The sequence below is a fragment of the Neopelma chrysocephalum genome, unplaced genomic scaffold (genome assembly GCF_003984885.1).
Source record: "Neopelma chrysocephalum unplaced genomic scaffold, ASM398488v2 Primary Assembly neopelma1_59, whole genome shotgun sequence".
NCBI lineage: Eukaryota > Metazoa > Chordata > Aves > Passeriformes > Pipridae > Neopelma > Neopelma chrysocephalum.
The window spans coordinates 18,822,838-18,842,111 of NW_020897714.1; the positions used below are offsets into that span (position 1 = coordinate 18,822,838).

The 19,274-nt window shown below is 55.9% G+C and overlaps 2 protein-coding genes across 2 annotated transcripts; both read right to left on the bottom strand.

Annotated features, from left to right (window-relative positions):
• Positions 1-5,065: 5,065 nt before the first annotated feature.
• Positions 5,066-7,479, bottom strand: PDXP (pyridoxal phosphatase). Its single transcript, XM_027680537.1, has 2 exons — positions 6,872-7,479; positions 5,066-6,616 (listed from the first exon to the last, which is right to left on the bottom strand). Exons 1-2 carry the CDS (start codon positions 7,446-7,448, stop codon positions 6,291-6,293), a joined length of 903 nt encoding a protein of 300 aa, XP_027536338.1. The 5' UTR covers positions 7,449-7,479; the 3' UTR covers positions 5,066-6,290.
• A 1,124-nt stretch (positions 7,480-8,603) lies between these two features.
• Positions 8,604-17,900, bottom strand: SH3BP1 (SH3 domain binding protein 1). The gene is made up of 18 exons (XM_027680283.1): positions 17,125-17,900; positions 15,302-15,344; positions 14,825-14,929; positions 14,360-14,436; positions 13,966-14,077; positions 13,798-13,874; positions 13,280-13,415; positions 12,585-12,653; positions 12,104-12,194; positions 11,671-11,813; positions 11,464-11,575; positions 11,287-11,368; positions 10,904-10,984; positions 10,687-10,803; positions 10,157-10,248; positions 9,846-9,975; positions 9,562-9,677; positions 8,604-9,118 (listed from the first exon to the last, which is right to left on the bottom strand). The coding sequence occupies exons 1-18, from the start codon at positions 17,184-17,186 to the stop codon at positions 8,784-8,786; spliced, it is 1,980 nt and encodes a 659-aa protein (XP_027536084.1). The 5' UTR covers positions 17,187-17,900; the 3' UTR covers positions 8,604-8,783.
• Between the last annotated feature and the right edge of the window lie 1,374 nt (positions 17,901-19,274).

Sequence of the window (19,274 nt, forward strand, 5' to 3'; positions counted from 1 at the left end):
ATCAGGTATCCTCCACTAGGAATAACTGTTCTGCTGCTGCTGGGTCATCAGCAAGTGACAAGTGACCAAGAGGAAGAGTATGCCTGTAGAGAGTTCTCCTAAGAATCCTTAATATCACGCTGCCCAAACACATAACAAGAAAAAACCTGCACCAACAGGTAGATTTCCAGCAACACTGGCTCAAGGGCATTCAGAGCTGCTTGTGGCCAAGCAGGAGTCAAACACATTGTGGATTGCTCAATGACATAGGCCCTTTCACCCCTGAAATTGTTGTGGGAAGGTAACTAATGAAACTGTGGCGGATTGCAAGGCAGTGAACATCGTGAAGTTCAACCTAAGCACAGCCTACACTCTCCACTGAAGGAGTATGGCCACCGTGTCTCACGAGACATGTCAATCTCCAGGTTACCAAGGCTGTGGCAGGCACATGGTCCTCTAGTCATACTGAAGTGCTGAACAGCACCATACTGCCAGCCTTCACACCTCCACCCTCAAACTTGGCAAGTGGCCACTGCTCTGTGCCACTCCTACGCTCCTAGGCTCTGCCCAAAGTTAGCTCAATCAGCAGTCTCCAAGCATTAGGCCAGAGAAGGACAGCAAGTCAGGAACACCTCTGTTTCATGAAGAAAGGGCACCTTGCCAGGGCCACAATCAAGCTGTCCTGGCAGGTGGGAAATCTCTCATCTGCAGCCCACAGTCTCAATTTCCTCTGGCTTCCATGCCACAGGAATAAATTACAGGCAGCTGTAGTACAACAGCAAAGTACACCTGAAGGAAACAGAAAACTGTATCTGAGTTGTTTCAGGCTGCTTGAAACAGGTGGAAGCAATTCATGCTCTGAATTTTATCCAGGTACCACTTTCTGTGCAGCTTCTGTGGGAACCAGGGTAGAGGTTCAGCAAGGGCTGGCAAAGGGCTTTGGGTGACCTGATGGACAACCATGTCCATTTAAAAGACAGGTTTCTCTCACCCCTAACACGTGAAGAGAGCATCTCAGTGCTCAGCAATATCCTATACAGACTGGAAACTGCTAGTTGCTGGAGCTGCACATCTAGCAGGCTAAATCACGGGGCAGAACAACCTGGATCATCACAGGCAGCTGCTCTGTGATCTGGGAATGTTCCTGGCATCACATCGCCCTTGTCTCCATGCTGGAGGCTTACAGAGCTGACAGTGCTTTGCATCAGCCCAGTGATGGTATACTGAGGCTACAAAACCCAGTATAACTCAAAAACCATTAAGAACTCCACCAACTATTAAATTGCTCTCAGCAAGTTCAGCTGTTCAGTATCTCCCAGGGATTATAAGGAGCACCAAAACAGCTGTCTGCCAGGGGCACTTCCAATACATTATCCAACACAATTCCCAGGCAGAGTCCAACCACACAGCAGCAGTTCCTAGATGTGCATAGCCATGTAACTCTCCTGGGCTGCCTGGTGAGTTTGCTGGGGTCAGAGTTCATAGAGCAAATGAGGCAGCAGTAAGGAAGATAAAAAACAGATAAGGATAGAGGGATGGTAAAGCCCATGTTATGGGGTGGATGGGACAATGCCTTGAGTAAGGAGTGGGAAACTGTGCTGCAGAGGAGGGACTTCTACCCACACTGCTGCTGGAGGAAGAGCAAATGCTGGCTGCTTCCCCTGGGCAGGCAGTAACAGGCTGGTGTTCCTCGCCTTCTCCTCCTCCTCCTCCCTGCTCCAGCTGCTGCGGGACAGGGTGGCGCCAGGGCTGCCTGCCTTGGCAAACAGGGACTCTCACATCAGGTTGGGCAAGTATCGAGTGAGTTCCTAGGATCATGATCCTTTCTTGGCTCTGGAGGCACTTTCCCATGCAAAAAAATCCTTCTCTGTCCTGCCAGTCCCAACACCTTCCAGATCCTCCCAGTTCTATTACTTCCAGCTTCCCAGTCAGGATGATCACTATTTCCTCATATTAAAGGCATCTACTCATCGATTAATATCTTTGGGCCCATTTGTTGACTTCCTGAAGTGCCAGTTGTTTGACCAACTTGATAACCTTCTGTGATGAAATGGCTGGCTTGGTTGATGAGAGGAGAGCAGTGGACATCTACGCTGACTTCAGTAAGGCCTTTGGTGTTGTCTCCCTTATAATCCTGCCAGAGAAGAAAATGGAAGTGTGGGCTGGATGAGGAAACAGTGAAGTGGACTGAAAACTGTGTGAACAGCTAGGCCCAGGGGATGCTGATCAGTGGCATAAAGTCTAGCTGGAGGCCAGTAATTAGGGGTGTCTCCCAGGGGTCAATACTGGGTCTGAGTCTGTTTAGCATCTTCATTAATGAATTGGATGATGAGGCAGAGTGTACCCTCAGCAAGTTTGCTGGTGACACAAAACTGGGAGGAGCAGCTGATACACCAAAGGGTTGTGCTCCCATCTAGAGGATCCTTGACAGGCTGGAGAAATGGGCTGGCAAGAACCTCAAGAAGTTCAGTAAGGAGACATGCAAAGTCCTGCACCTGGGAAGGAATAACTCCAGGCACCAGTAAATACTGGGGACCACCTGGCTGGAAAGAAGCATGACAGAAAAGGACCTGGGGTCCTGTTGGACACCAGGTTGAACACGAACCAGCAATGTGCCCTTGCAGCAAAGAACATTAGCAGTATCCTGGGCTGCATTAGGAGGAATGTTTCCAGCAGATCAAGGGAGGTGATCCTTCCCCTCTACTCAGCACTGGTGAGGCCACACCTGGAGTGCTGGGTCCAGTTCTGGGCTCCCCAGTACAAGAGAGTCATGGACATACTGGAGAGAGAGTCCAGGGAAGGGGCATGAAGATGACTAAGAGACTGAAGCCTTGCCCAGAGCAGGCGATGCTCAGCAGGTTACTGCTTACATCATCCAGCCAGCGGTTGCCACAGTAACTGCACTTATGGATGAAGGATAGGAGATTCCTGGGGTAACGGAACGACTGCCACCCACCTGGGTGTTGTCTCTGTTGCACGGCAGGAAAGGACTATGCAGTTTTCTGAAGATGAGAAAATAAATACCCTTCCCTACACTACACCTAGCTGGCCTTCCCATCCGCTCCACCCTCCCATGTGCTGCCACAGCTCTACTCTTCAGAGCCCTGTGCTCCCTGGCAACTGCACTGCTTCCTTAAACACACAGCCCAAGAAGAAAAACTGCATTAGACAAGAAGCAATCAGCCTACCCAGGCAGGAGCCATCACTTTTTTCAGTTTCAACAGCAGATGTTCTCTGCAGCCTCACCAGGCCTAACCCAGAGAGAACCAAGGCCTGACCCCCCATGAAGATCATAGACCCCTTATTGACAGTGGTTGAATGGATGTCTGACAGGTTTGGATGGAGAACTCATCGTACCTCAGGGGCCCTTCCAGTCTAGTTTTCTAATAAGATCTGCTCACACTCACGTTCATTACATGCAGGAGCAGTAGCAGCAGGGGGAAGCTACGCAAAAACAAAGCCTAGCAGACCTGATGGACCCCTACAGAGCTGCTCCATTCCCATTCAAAGCAGGAGCAGCCCTGTGGACATTTACAGGACAGAGGTCACCCCTGCCTGGTGCCCTCACCCATGTGAAGAACCAAGGGAAGGACAGGTAAAACTATTCCCCTTCTGCTCCAAGTCCACCTCTGCTTCATAGCAAAGTCCTCATGGAGAGCTGCACCAGATGAAAAGAAGCTACGTGGTCACAAGAGACAAGGATCAGCCATCACCTCTGCTGAGCTCTGTTTTCAGTCACAGGAAAAAGAAAACCTACACTGCAGTCTCACCATTTGGGATCCAAAGGACGAACGCCAAAGTTTCTTTGGAGAGGGCCCAAACTCTGACTAGCTACTGAATTCCCTCAGTTTACCAGTGTGCTGAGCATTCCCAGCTGTGGCCCTACGTCACAACAGCACTTCGAATTTCAGCCTAATACAAGAATGAGAGCTCTGAAAAATAAGTGGGTATCTCTAGATTGGCAACCCAAGTTAGCAGACACATCGATCTCGCTCTGCTTGATGATGCGAATGTTGGTCAAGTGCTCACTAATGGAGTTCCAGTTCTCTGGCAGTCTAATTGGACACGGGACAAAAGAGAGAAATGGGCATATACAAAGGGGACTGATTAAGATGACAGGCAGTCTTCAGAAAGCTCTTTGGATTTTCTTTTATTTTGGAAGGCTGTTTCCTGAGTTATTTTGGAGAGGGGAAAAAAAGCAAAAAAAGTACTCAGCACCTGGAATTATCCTAGAGACAATAAGTTGCAACCAGTTCTATCACGTGAGCTGACACCGCACTAACTTACACTGAGAACGGTTATTGAGCTGAACAGCTGATCTCTCCAGTGAGAGATGTGGTGCTTGGTTACCATTAATAGCAGTTAAAGGGGGCTGACAAAGGGGAGGATTTGGCTCCGGTATGAGGAAGGGAGGCAAAGTACATTTGAGTGATTTCCAGCTCTTCTTACCCAATCTGTTTTGCCCCTCCAGTCTGGGACCACAGCCAAACCCAGGGAGAGGATGCAGGGCATGGCAAGTTATAGTCTGGTGAAGGTCACTCCAGAGGTAGGGTGACAGCCACCTCCCCGTCACTTAAAGCTTAGTGTAGTCGGGAAAGGTCACAGCAAAACCTTCCCTGGGTAGCTCTCATCCCCCTGCAAGCTATATGCAAGTGATAGAGATGGCATCTCACCTCTACCCTAGCAGAGCCAGACACTGTTGGGTAGGACCACACAGATCATCCACTTGGGATCCCCCTGGCTAGCAGTGGGTAGCCTTCAGGCGCAGCACAAGAAGTCACTGTTCTCCATGAATCACCCACGCTGTGAAATGCAAAGGCAGGATCATATCGCTCCCTGCTCCAATTCACCTCTTGCCCTATGCCATAGCCCCACCAGCCACCTCCACCTTTGACCCTGGTTCTGAGACACCAGTGAGACAGCAGCAAACAGCTCAAACTCTCCACAAGACACTAGCGACTTGTCTTGTCTACCCAGCAGCACCCCCTTGAGTGAGGAAAGGTCTTGCCGCCTCCTCATTTTTGAGGGCTCAAAGATACCTAGGGCAGTTTCATCTTCGTGGGACCACACGCAAAAAAAGAAGGCCATTTCCAGCCTACGCTCACACTTTATTATATACAGAGACACGGTGAGTGTAAGAACATCAACATGGGACATGGACAGTATGGGAGGCCCAAAGGCACTGCCTCCTGTCCCCTTGGTGCAACCAATCAGCATACTTTATACAAATAATACAATATTTGAACAATAAATAAGTTTGAATAAATTAAATCAAGAAATTAAAAAAACGTAGAAAGACAAAGCAGCAAGGAATGATTTTGAGGACTGTGACACATTCACAGCAGTGACAACACCATCACCATCTCACCTGCACACCAGCAGCTGGGGCATGGACCCCCATCAGCCCTTTTCTCTCACTGTACTATGAAAAAATCCAACTGAGGAGGGGGAACTAGGGAGTCATACAGTTCACTAGTACTGTGCTGTCATGATCTAGGAGCCCTCTCTCCTTCACAAGCCCCTTCAGAAAGGGTACTTGAAAACAAGGTACAAACGCAGACCCACTGTGCGCAGTCACAGCTTGTCTGTTTGGCACAAAAACCCCTCAAACCAGTCTCTTCCGTCCTTCAGATAGACACTGGCACAGTTATTAACCGAGTTGCGTCAGGGCAGTAGTGGGGGAAACATCTCTAAGGAATGGGGGGAGAAAAGAGATAAGGCAATGCTCTCTTTCACTTGTGGGAGGCAGAGATGCTCTTGTTCATCGCTCCAAAGCTCTGGCACACTCCTTCCACATGCCCTAGCACTGATGGAGACCAGGTGGGTGATAACCCCCCCCCCGGCAAGGTTACCAAAAGGACCGCAGGGATGCAGCTCAGAAGTCAAGAGTTATGAGCCATAGGACAGCAGTGAAAGGCCAACACTGGTTATCCAAGGGAAAAATAATACTAAGATAAGGGAAAGATAATACTAAGACAGCCAGTCCCTAACTCCTGCAGGGGGAGAGGCCACACAGGCACACTGATTTGACCCCCCTGTCAGCCTCAAGACCTCCAGATCTCTCTCAGTGATGCTGGTAGCTGGCAACGAAGGAGAAGAGGACTCTGTCCATCATGGATAGCTCTCAGCAGAAAGGAGGCAACTCAAAGCCTGTCTCCTCCTGCCAACCCTGCTCCCATCTGCCCCCAAAGAAGGATGCTGGAATGTGAAGAAACCCAGAATTGAGGGAATAGGGCAGTGAGAGAGAAGTAGGAACAGATGGAGATCTGGGATGGGGAACCTGATCCCTCTGCCCTCACACATACAGACTGCTACTCATCCAGGCCTGGTATCAAGTCTGCAATACTGTCCACATAGTAATTGGGCACCAGATCCTTGGCAGCGGCGCTGTCGCTGGCCATGTAGGCCTGCGCCTCTTCCAGGCGGGAAACACCTGTCAGGGTGAGAATGGTGGCAAGCCCGCAGTTCTTGCCGAAGAGGATATCTGTCTCCAGACGGTCTCCCACCATGAGGGTGCGGGACGGGTCGACGCCGAAACGCTCCACAATGCAATCGAACATGTACGTGTTGGGCTTCCCCACCACCAGCGCCTTGCGGCCCGAAGCAGTTTCCACCGCGGCTGTGAGGCTGCCAGTCCCTGCGGGGGGGGAAGGAGGAGAAAAAGAAGTAGCCGCGGGCAGCTCAGCGCGCTGGGTCCTGCCCGAGGACAGGCAAGCGAGGCGCTGGCAGCACGGCTCCGGGAGCCGGCAGGGACGCGCCAGGGCAGCCCTGCCCGTCCTGGCGCTCAGGGACCTGCCTCGCCCGGGGCCTGGGACAGCGAACCCCACCCCAGGAGACCCCCGCCACCAGCCCCTTCCCCCCGGGGGCAGCGCGGGACGGGGCGCGGGCTCACCAGGGGTGCGCTGGCCGTCGCTGAGCGGGTGCCAGGGGTCGGGGTCGGTGGCCACCAGCAGGCACTGCGGGTCGCGCAGGTAGCTGCAGGCCTGTGCCAGCTTGGCGAAGGTGAACTGGTCGTCGTAGCCCACCAGGACGGCGCGCACCGGCTCGCCGGGTGCCGGTTCGCCCTCGCCCGCCAGGCGCAGCCCCGCGTCGCGCACCTCGCCGCGCAGCCCCTCGCCGCCCAGCACGAAGACGCGCCCGGCCCCGCTGCCGTTCCCGCCGCCGCCCAGGAGGCGCTGGCGGAGGAAGAGCGCGGAGCAGAGCGCGGAGCTGAAGACGTGCTCGGCGCGCACGCCGCGGAAGCCGAGGCGGCTGAAGCGCCGCTCCAGCTCGGCCACCGAGCGGCGGCTGTTGTTGCTGACAAACAGGGCGGCCTTGCCGCTGCGCCGCAGGCGCTCCAGCAGCTCGGGGGCGCCGGGCACGGCGCGCTCGCCCGCCCACAGGACGCCGTCGCAGTCGAAGAGCAGCCCCTGGGCCGGGCCCAGCACCTCGCGCAGCCCCGCGCCGCTCAGCCGCCGGCAGCTCGCCATGCTGCCGCTGCCGCCGCCGCCCTCCGCCCGCCCCGCCGCGACACCGCCCTCTGCCCGCCCCGCCGCGCCGCCAACAGCCGCGCCCCGCCCGCCCCGCCCCGCCGCGCCGCCAATCACCGCCCACCGCCCGCGCGTCGTCGCCAATGGGAGACCCTGACGGCCTCCAGAGCGCGGGGCGGGGCCGAGGGCCGGCGCCCAAAGTGACGATACGCGGAGGAGGCGGGGCCGGGGACGGGCGCGCTGCCCATTGGCTGGAGGCGCCTCCCCGGCCACTGCCCCCCGCGGGGGCACGCGGCGGCACAGTGCCCCCTGCTGGCCGGCGGGGCGATCGCCATTAGGGCCCGGCCGCTTGTCTCTGCTGGGTGTGGGCAGCGGCCGACCCCCCCCGCCCTCCCGGCCCGGGGCTCGGCCGTGTCCCCCTTACCTTCTTCCCGCTGCGGCCGCGAGGGCTGCGGCCTCCAGCACTTCAGGAGGCCAAGTGCGCCCTGCTCACACCTGCCTGCGAATTTGACACCAGCTCCTCAAATAGTGGCAAACCAACACAGAATCAGTTAAGTTGGAAAAGACATCCGAGATCGTCGAGTTCAACCGATGACCGAACACCACCACGTCAACTAGACCACGGCACTGAGTGCTGCATTGAGTCTTTCCCTAAACACCTCTGGGGACGGTGACTCCACCACCTCCCTGGGCAGCCCGTTGCAATGTCTGATCACCCTTTCAGGGAAGAAATTCCTCCTAATGACCTCTCCCCCTGTCTCTGGTTGCCTGGGAGAAGAGGCCAACACCCACCTGTTTACAATCTCCTATCAGGCAGTTGTAGAGAGCGGTAAGGCCACCGTGAGCCTCCTCCAGGCTAAACACCCCCAGCTCGCTCAGCTGCTCCTCACAGGACATGCGCTCCAGATATACATATATATATACATATCTATTTGTATTTATATATATTTGTCTGTATGTTCTTGGGGCAATGCATTTTAAGGCAAAATGGGGCTGGGGTCATGGCTGAGCATCCACAAATGACCCTGCCAGGCCAAGCTGCCCACGCTGGCCCGAAAGCTGCAGGCAGTGCCTGGGCCTGCGGTGGGGGAGCTGGGCAGGGAGCTGGGCCCTCACTGGTGGCCGGGCCCTGGCAGGGATGTGGTGGTGGGGGAAGGTGAAGGCAGGAGAGCAAGGGGAGGCAGGCGGAGCGTGCCAGGTGGTGTAAGCTGAGGGAGCAAGGTGGAGGCGCAGGAGTCCCTCAGGCCACCACCCTGGTGTTTCCACAGCACCTGCTGGGTTCCCAGAGGGATGCCAGACCCCGTCTCCCCAGCCTCTGATTCCCCCACACCCTGCTCAGTTCTCTGTGGGCTGTCCTCCTGGGGCCAATATGGCCAAGGGGCTGCTTTCTCCTGCAGGCAGAGGCTGCTCTTCATCTGTGGTTCCTGGGACACAGTCCATGGCAGCCCTTGTGTCAGCCTCACCAGTGGAAGGCTTGGGGGACAGCGGGACATCTCGGCTGTGACGGGGTGCTGGCTGTGGCGGGAGTGGTGGCGGGACAGAGGGGGCTCGGCTGGGTGCCATCCGTCGCGGCAGGGCTTTGGGGCTGGCTGCCGGGGCAGGAGCTGTGCTCCGGGACTGGGCCACAGGAGGTGGCAGCATCGTGGGTCGGGCTGGAGCCGGGCGCTTGCCTGAAAAGAAAGCTGGGCTGGGCTGGGGTACCCTCCTCTAGTGTGTCTCCACAGGGCAGAGGGGGCTGTGGTGCCAGCCATGGGTCAGGCAGGGGGGCTGCAGGCAGACAGATGGACAAACTGCCCGTTGCCCAGCTCCCGTACTGGAGACTCAAGTGCACAACAGCTTTTGGGGGGTTTTCCCTTTTCCCCTCACAAAGGGCCAGGAGTTTTTACACCTCCTTACAGGGGATGTTCAACCCAACACTGGAGGACATCCCATGGTCCCATCTCAGCTGGATCTTGGCCATGCTACCCTGGCCAGAGGCCTTACCTCTCATTTGGTGACAGGGACATTCTCAGTGGCCTTTTTTGCAGGGAACAGCAGGATGAAGGCTAAACTACAGGAGGTGGCATTCAGAGGTGTCATTTCCCAAGCACTGTGCCATCTGGGGCACCCTTACCTTTGCGGCTGGTATCGTCAGTCATTGTTGGAGCTGCTGGCCCTGCAACTTCAGGAGATGGTTTGGTCAGTGCTGGGGATACCAGCTGGGACTTGGCCTCGGGGTCCCTCGATGTCCTGCGCAGAAAACAAGGCAAGTCAGGCTTTGGCTGGGCATGGTGGTCCTGGCCTCGAGGCCAGGCATCCACCTGCGAGGCTATGGCCCCTGGCCATCCCATGGTGAGATGGGAGGAGAACATAGGGAGAGGTGGGACAGCCAGAGCCCCTAGTTCCCAGCAGACTTACGTCTCTCCCTCCGGAAGGGTGGGAGCGCTGGCTGGAGGGAGCTCAGGGGTCAGCTCCTCCACTGGGGCAGCCTTGCTAAGTCCACTATTTGCAGGCAGTGTGAACAATCCCGAGACATTAAAATCTACCTCTGGGTGGAGAGAAGGGAGGAGACCCTGTGAGTAAGAACTTGTGGCCCAGAGCAATGACCCCATGGCAGGGAGTCAGAGAAGGCCCCTAAATCCCTCCTTCTGGGGATGGAGAAATGTCCCTTTCCCTTCCTCTCCCCTTCACCATGTGCTGTGGCCCACCAAGTGGTGCCTTAGCCCTACCTCCGGGGAAGAGGGTGTCCACGTTCTGGATGAGGGCTTCCACCACACCCTGGATGGAGGAGACCGAGGCCAAGTCCAACTGCATGGGGTCTCTGAGAGACAGGAATGGCGTAGGCATCAGAAAAGGGGTTTGGGGGGCATTAATCCCAAATGGCTTTTGGTGTTCATTCCTGAGGGGCCAGAGCCTGAAGGGAAGCCAGCCCAGCCGAGGGGAATGGCAGGGTGGGAGATGGGCCTTGTTCCCTGTCCTGAGAACCCTGGTTTGGTGTTGGAGGCGAATGGTGTTGAAAGCCATCCATGTCACAAGTGCTTCAGGTCTCAGACCTTTCCTCTGCTGCTTTGCAGAGTGGCTAAGAGGACACAAGGGACATGCCACTTGGGAACAAACACAGGACTTGAGAATGGAAGAGGTGCAGGTGCTTCAAAACAGCCTGAAGGCTGCTGGATTGGCCTTTCCCATGGCATTTGTGTTCAAGGCACCCGAGCTGGGGCTGGGAAACTGCATCCCATCCCTCCAAGCTGGACCTTACCCTGTGCTCTGCTGCGACCACAGCAGGTTTGGGCCCAGCACAATGGCGATGTTGCTGGGGGTCATTTTATTCACCTCCTGGTGTTCAGCCAGCTTGGCTAAAAACTTGATCAGATACCTGCGGGGTGAAAGGAGGGTGAAGGTATAGTAGGCATGGATTTGGGGAAGAAATGGCCACTACCTTGCAGGGCTGAAGAAGCCCTGCTCCAGCAAAACACCTCAGATTGTTGTAGCTCTCTTGGGGCAGGCGGCTGCAGGTGTCTCGCAGGCTCTGTACACGGCTGTCAATGTCCTTTAAGCTGCAAGAGAGAAGAAGGAGGAATGGAGAGCTCAGCCTGCTCCCTATGGCAGAGGGGGACATGGTGGGCAAGGAGGAAGGCCAGTGCTGGCCACCCCATGTAGGCCATAGCCCTGGGGATGGAGATGTCCTGCTTTTATTGAGCAGCTAAGGTAGGCATCCATGGAGGAGCTGCGTTTTTATACCCCTGACATGGCAAATGAGGCTGAGCAGCCCTGCTTCAAGTGCTGGAAAGGATGGAGGGGGTTGATTGGGGCCTTTTTGAGACCAGCCAGGCATTTCCACCCCAACGTCTGGACTCACCTGGCCGCTTTGACCCATTCGTCATAGAGCTCAAAGGTCATCAAAGGCTGGGGCAGCTCCCGCAGGTAGGATTTCAGTGCGCCTGGGAGGGGAGTGGGAGCAGGGGGGCTGATGGAAGGTGGGGGATGGCAAGGACTGCCCAGTGATGTCCCCCCACCCTGCCTCACTGGCACCCACCAGCCACAGCGTGGGGATCTGAGTAAAACTCCTCCAGGGCATTGGAGCCACTGGCCAAGCTGCTCTTCAGCTTCCTCAGCACTGACGCGCCCGCTGCCAGCCGGAAGAGACCCTAGGATGGGGCAAAGAGGGAAGGGATGCACTTCGAGTTTGAGAGGGGTGCCTTTTCGGGGGAAAGGTGGTGAGGGGGTCTGGAGCACTCCCTACCTCTTCCCTCATGCCGGAGGCTAGCAGCATCATGACACAGGCTTCAATGGGCAGTGCGATCTCCCGGCCTAAGCTCTTGAGGTGGGTCTCTAGGGACACACCATAGTACCCTGCCACTGGCGTGTCTGCATTGAAGGAGGGTTCTGGAAAAGGGAGGAGAATGTCGAGAGGGATGGTGGCCACTGGGGCCATCCAGCATCTGGCCATGGCAACATCTCACTCCAATCCAAAGTTAGCTGGCTAGAGGCAGAGACAGGTTAGGCAGCATCCCCAGCTCACCTAAGGCTGCGGTCCCAACCCACCAGCCAAACATGGGAGAGAGCAGCAGATGTTAGGGAGGGAAAATGGGCCTTTTCCAGTCTTGCTGGCCACACTTATATCCCCCAGGCTCGGCTGCAGCCCTCCCTGGGCTGCGTGGAGAGCCAGCAGGTACCTGACTGTCTGTGGCTTTCCCTTAGCTCTGCCAGAGCTGTATCCAGAGATTCCAGTGACTGCCGGTGGTACTGGGCCTGGATTTCCAGCAGCTGCCAGACAGGGTATAGACAGACAGCACTCAGTTTGGCACCAGCCCCTCTCAGAGAGACACCCATTACCAGGACATTGTACCCTCATGCAGGCAGGGTAAAGAGGGAGCTGCAAAGGAAACCCACCCGGGGTCCATGGGACTATATCCGTAGTGAGGGATAGAGGGTAAATTGGAGATGGGGGTCACTGGGACAAGCCACTCTGCAGTTAGTGCTAGTGGCAGCATTAACCTGCAGTGCCTGGAGCAAGGCCAGCTATAGGCATTTGCTGATGCCTCAGTCTGTTCCTTGTCCTGGGTGGGGGACTTGGTGCGGATGGGGACCAGGCTGGGCTCAGACATACCCCAGGAGATGTTCACACACTGAGGAGAAGTGTGAAAAAGGACTTACTTTGATGAAGTAGCTGGCGTAGCTGTCCTCCTTGGTGGAGAAGTGGTAGAGGTCAGCCATGTACTCATCCTGGGAAGGGAGACACAGAGAAGAGCAATCTTCCATCCCCTCTCTGGCACCCAAGGAAGAGGAGACCCCTTCATGAAGTCTTTCATTTCGTCTGTGAGTTGTCTAGACAGGGTCCCTGACTGTGGTGGGGATTCCTCCTTGCCTCCACTGCTTGCATTTGGGTAGTGGCAGCAACCTGCCCTATGATCAAGGTCCTGGCACAAGTGGCTCAGGGATAAGAGGTCCCTGCACCTTCAGCTCTAGTGAGCTCATGACTTCTACCAGACAAGGTGCTGGGCATTTCAGAGAAACAGGGCAGAAGAGGAGTAAGTTGATGTGAAACATTCCCGCCACCCAGAGCAGATTCTAGCTCAGCTGGTTCCCAGCCCAAGAAGCTCCCCACTATAGCCCCTGGAGCCTCCTTTAAAGTGGAATCCTTTACGCTTTGAATCCTTTACTCTTTTTATTCCCTGGGCCTGGGGCATCTCTCTGTTTCTGCTTGAGGAGCCTGTTTGCTTGCAGAGGGCAGGACACGTTGGCTGGCTGCAACCCATGTCACCATGGGGTCACCTCGGACAAGACTGGTGGAGGGAATCAGGTCTGCAGCCCTGGAGCTGCCCCATGGAGGAGAGCAGTGACATTCTCACCTTGCATTGTTCCACCTTCCTCTTTACCTCCTCCTCCTCTTCCTTCAAGATCTCCAGTTTGTTGGCAGCAGAAGATGCCCCTGGACCAGCACCAGCTCCAGTGCTGTTACTGGAGCTCTTGGCAGCTTGGTTCAGCCTTTGCGGTGGGAGAGAAGAGGTGCATTCATGGCTTCAGTGCCAGGGACATGGGGTGGGACAGCTGTCTAGGTGGGACTCCTGGAGAAATCTGGCATGGCACAGGCTGCCACTGGCAAGAGTTGGAATCGGGCAATCTCAGTGGCACCAAGCAGCACTGGGGCACTTTGCTGCCTTTGGCAGTGCCACTGCCCTTCTCTCTCGGGCCGTGGAACCATCTCAGCCCAGAGCAAGGATGCACCTGCAGAGAGGGTCTGGCTGGGTGCTCCCAAAAAGCTACTGGAAATTCACTCTGCAGGGCAGTCATCTTCCTCTCTCCCCCAACCTGTCAGGGGGCTGTGCTCTATATGCCCTGGCCACCCAAGCTGCAGAGGGCCCCATACCGGCTCTTGATTGTGTTCCAGTCAGAAATCAACTTCTGGAGAGTCTTCTTGTGCTTCAGGATTATGGGAAGTTCCTCCTGGGGGATAGAGTGGCCAGAGTGAATGGAAGAGGCTTGGGAACACAGGAAGGTGTGGTGGGATGGGAGTTAGAAGGGCAGCCAAGACTACCTCACTGAGCTTGTTGAGTGGCTGCAGGACGTTGTGCTCCAGTGCAATCTCAAACTCAGCCAGGATTTTTGCCAGCGAGCTCTGTATACAGCAGCCCATCTCCAGAGCTTTCCTGTGTGGGGACAGAGGTGAAATGACTGTGGGCTGGAGCCATGCCCCTCTCTGACCCAACACCCTGATGTAGCCGCACCCATGTGGGACCTTGAGCCAGCCTCTGGCCCTACTCTGCAGTGGGAGGCTGAAGGTGCTGGCTGTCCCCTCTCCCACTCCAATGCCAGCGTTTGCTCTTGGGACAGGGTTTGAGCCATGGGTGCCCCTGACCCAAGACAGTGTCACTGCCAGAGTCTGGCATCTTTGGGGGTCACCCTGGCACTTTTTCCCCACCAGTACTTACCCGAGGCTGGACTCTGTGTCCAGTTCCTTGAAGCTCTCAGCCATCGTCGTGGACAGAGCCATCAAGGGTAGCTTCTTCTGCACAGAGCCAAGGATTCGGGAGAGAAGTGGTGACACCAACTGTGCCTGGCCACACTGTGGTGCTGCTCACCACAGGGCATCAGTGGGTGCCAGAGGTTCACAGGGGTTTGGGAAGGGAGATAGACAACCAGGGCTTTGGGGGGTTATTCAATACAAAGACACTGTCTCTCTTTCAGGAGTGTCCCAAGTTAGTGATGGTTGAAAGTGTTGCCCTGCGCTGCTCACCCCAGGCTACTGGTTGACACTGCTGGCAATGGGACCTAGGCAGGGCACAGCTTTGGACCACTCTTCAACAAATCTGGCAAAGCTGGGGCCTGGCATCCCATTTGCTGGTGAGGGACAGAGCTGGGGTGAGCACAGGCTGCAGTGGGAGGACTTTACTCACCACTCTCTTGTCCATCTCAGAGCCGCATTGCCCCTGCAGGCAGGCTTGGAGCCTCTTGGACACACTGTGAGCTGCTCGCTTGGCTGGCTCGATCCGCTGCTCAATCTGGGGCAGAAAGGTGGGACTGGGGAAGCCCTTTCATCAACCATGGGCTCTTCAAGGCAATTTCCCCACTACCTAGCTCTGGGTGCAGGTGGCCTGCCTGCCACAGCCCAAAGCATCCCCAGTCCAGGGAAAAGGGAACACAATTCCTGGCCAGGATTCATCCCTCTGTGGGCAGCCTGGGAAGCCCTTTCCAGTGGCAGAAGCCTGCCATTCCCTTAATGCCATGGTCCTGAGATCACCCTGCGGCACACAGGCGGATCCCAACCCCATGACTTGGATGTGCTGGCAGGGTGAATGGCAGGCAGGAGTGGGACAGGTTCCCACACCCAGACACAAGCAGACACACGCCTGCCAGCCCAGCCCATGCCTTACCTGCAGCAAATCTTCTGACAAGAACTCAGTTGCTTCTTGAGCTCTGCAGAGGAAGGAGAAAGAACCATCAGCAAATGGGGATGACGTCCACCCAGCCTCCTTGGAAAGGCAGGTCCTTATTCATCCTACCTGCCTCTCTTTGGGCTCCTGGGAGCAGGAGACTTTGGCCATAGCCTGGACCACCAGACACAATGCTATGGGTAAAACGAGCCCACAGGGACAAGAGCAGCAGAAGCAGGGCAAAGGCAGCCAACCCTGCTGACTGGTGGACAACCCCATCAGACAGAGTTTCCAGTTCAGAGCACCTCAGCAAAAATGCCCAGATGTGGCCTGGGTTTTGGAGATGGGGGCCACAACAGGAGTTGATCCTGACTGCTCACCTCTCCCCTGAAGGTGAATCTACACATCTTTGCAGGCCAGTGCAGCCACTGGCTATGAGACCACTCGTGCCAGAGCAAGGATATCCTTGTGATCAAGCTGGGGTCTGAGACCAACACCAGCCCCTCCAGAAACACCTACACAAAAACAGCTTTTGCTTGATTTTGCAGCAGGTGTTCGCAGTGAATCTGACAAAGGAAACTTATGGTTTGCATCAAATTCTGCTCAAAAGCAAATTCAAAACCCACCAGCCACCGTGACCCCCACACCTCCCTGATGCCTCTCATACAGGAAGACTTGCTTCAACAGCCTGCTGTCATTGCTGTGCCCTGGGAACCCTGTTTGCTTTCCCTCTGCTGCTGCTTTTCTCCAGTTCTTGTTTCTCTCTTTTCACTGCCCGCCAAAGCCAATATGGGACTGTGGAGCTGCAGGAAATGTGGGTGATTTGGTTGAAGGCAAGCAAGATCACATGAGGTCGTGGCCCATGGAGGAGAGGCTCTGCAGAGGGTAAAGAACTCTCTTGGACTCCACGAGCTGCCTGTCTCGCATTAAGCAAAAGGGAGGTGTGTCTAACATGGAGATGAGAAATCTTGAGGGAGGAGGGATGGTAAAGGGGGTTATGCTCCCCTCTGGGGAATGCAAGAAGGTCAAGAGGCCACCGGATATAGGAGCTGCTTCTCTGTGGCCGGTCTGCTGGGCTGGCTGAATGACCTCTGTGGTCCAGAGGACATTATTGGTCCTGCTCAGCCACCCAGCATTGGGGAACCTGCGGAGGTGGCAGTAAGAAAGAGGGAGTGGGGGGACTGGGAAGGGAGGGTCCAGCCCTGTAATTTCAGTTCTTGGTTTTGCAAGGGGAAAGCTTTGAAAAGGCAAAGAGAAAAATAAGGAAGCAGGAGATGTAGGATGGGGACAGACGGATTTGTGTTAAGGTGTAAGTCCTCCATAGGTCCTCTGAGGATCCCCAGTCCTCTCCTCAAAGGGCATTTCAGGATGCCCATACTGCTGGGCTGGCTAGAGCCATGAGACACCCCAGACTCAGGGGGGAGGGAAAGCCCCAGCTCTTAACACCCTTCTGGTCACCACACAGCCAAGGGCATGTGGCTGGAAGGTCCCTCCCCATTGCTGCACATCCTAGGGAAGCCAAGATTGGGAAAGCCCTGTTTGCAGGTGGATGCAGCACCTGTGGGCCCTGGGAGAGGTAGTTGAGCTTGGGGATCAGATCACTGCTGAGCAACACCAGCGCAGCCTTCCTCCCCACTGCCCCTCAGGTGCCAGGAGGTCACAGCCTCTCAGCTTATGCTGAAGATGCTCTAAACTCAGGGTTATTTCCCCCTTTTCCCGGGCCACTGTCACTAGGAAGTCAGTACAGTCCTGGCACAAACCCTCCAGAACCCATGTCCCTCTCCCTCTCAGCCCTCTGGTACAGGTAGTGCAGAAATCCTTACCGGGTGGCGATGTTGGGATGGGACAGCTGCTGCCGCATTCGATTAAACTGTCTTTTCATCATCTTGAGAGCTGAGAGGAGACCAGAAGAGCCACTCTGCTTGACTGTACCTGCTCAGCACCCCTCAGTAATGCTTGGTATTGGATGCTGGCAGCCCCTCGGCTCCCAGGAGCTGCTTTGCTCTTTGCTTTTTCCTGAGGACCTTTCCCTCCTTACTCCTCTTCTTCCTCCTTTCCTCGTTCCCCCTTTTTCAGTTTTCCCAGCTGGTCCCCTCCCTAGTCTCTCCCTGGGGATGCCCTGCCTGCTTTCTTTTCTCCTCCCTTGAACTCCCCTCTCTTGCTCCTTCTCTTTTTCTGAGCTTCCTTCCTCCTCCGTCCGCCCCTCTGCCGCAGATCAGGTAAGAGCAGTTCAGGGCTCCTGCTCCGTTCTGTGTTCCTGTCACCACCCCACAAGTAAAAATAACTTCAGCCAAGCCTTAAAGGGGAAATATTATTACAGCATACACAAAACAAGGCAGGACAAGCACATGCCACTGCCGAGCCCAAGCGAAGGGCCCACGCTCTCTTTCTTGCTCTCTGCCTCAGCTGGGGTGGTTCCCCCCTTTGCCTTGCCCACCACCAGCTGTGCCGCGGGGCAGCCCGTGCCGGTGCCAGCTGGCTGTGTGGTTCACTGGGTGCCTGCTGTACTCCCTGCCCTACCTGGTCACCCACACTCTGCCAACACTCCTCAGGTACCTCTCCCTGCTCATGGGTGGCTCCATCCTCTTCCCCTGTGACATATCCCCCCTGTCATTGCAAAAGCGGGAGAAGCAGCAAAGCCACCTGTGCAACCCCTCCTGCACCCCTCACCCTGCTTTCCCTCCCTGCCTTAGCTGAGGCTTTCCGGAACCACTGCAAAGCTGTGGCAAACGGCAGTTGCCTTGTGTTTTGGGGAGGCCCCTTCCTCCCCGCTCCCCCTCCGCCAGCAGAGCTCCTCCGAGCAGGGTGGGTGGGCCCAGTGCAGAGCAGCAGCACTTGCACAGTTGCACAGGGACCACAAACTCCCTGTTCTCAGGCTCGGGTGTTGCCTGCTCTCTGCAGAGCTGCAACAAGGTTCACACTTTTTTTTTCCTTTTTCTAAAAGCATCCCCCTCACACCACCATGACCTTTGGCCCTGGCTCTATGAAATGTAAACCTCGCACCTAGGACTTTCCTCCTCCTACTCTAAGAGAGAGGAGAGGTTGCTGTTGGCTGGGTTACATGGCTGGCAAAGGAAGTAGCAAACGAAGCCCAAATGAGAAGCGGTTTGCTTGTGGGCAGAACAGGCAAGCAGAAAAGGAAAAAGAGGCAGAAGGGCCACTCCACTTGTGCCCCAAAGCCTAAGGAGCAGTAATTTGCGGGCTGCTGGGCTGTGCTTCTTGGTAAGGGTCAAGTCTCCAGTGAGTGTATGGCAAAGTGGTGCTGGCAGCTGTTTTCAAGTAGGTACGGGGTGAGGGAGCACCACTCTCCCTGCCCAAAACACCAGGCTGCTCTAAACCTGTGGCAGAGCACATCTGATCCCCTGATCCACTTCCAGCACCTATTGCAAAGATGCAGCAAAGCCCTGCCCAGATCCTCCCTGGTTGCCTCAGGTGGTGGCCAGGCCCTTCCTCCCCTGCAATGTCGGAGACCCACTCCCAGCCTCAGGCTGCTGCTTGCCAGAGCAGATCCCCCTCTTTGCACCCCTGCAGTAAAGCTGCCCCATGGAACTGCTTCCAAGAGACAGCCTGGGGGAAGAGGAGGAAGTGTTGCTACCATCAGTGGTAAAGCTGCAAAAAGTCATGTGGGGCATGGGAGCGAGGTCAACCCCTGCTTCCCACAGGCTGTGGGGCACAGACCCTTGCCCACCGCCTCTCAGTGGGAAGTGGGCAGCATCCAGTTTGCAGCCTACAAGTGATTGTTCTCAGAAAAGGAATTGAGAACTGCGGGGGGAATTCCACCATTCCAGCTCCCTGCTCACAGGAGTGGGGAAATCACTGCAGCAAGGCTCTCCCTGGGAGACAGTGGGATGAACTGCAGGATTGCAGGGGCAGGATTTGAGCTGGAAAGGACCCTGGGCAGGGTGCAATACCGTTCCTCAGAGGTTAGGGAAGGTGCGGTGTGAGAATGTATTCCTTGAGTCAAAAGGCAGAG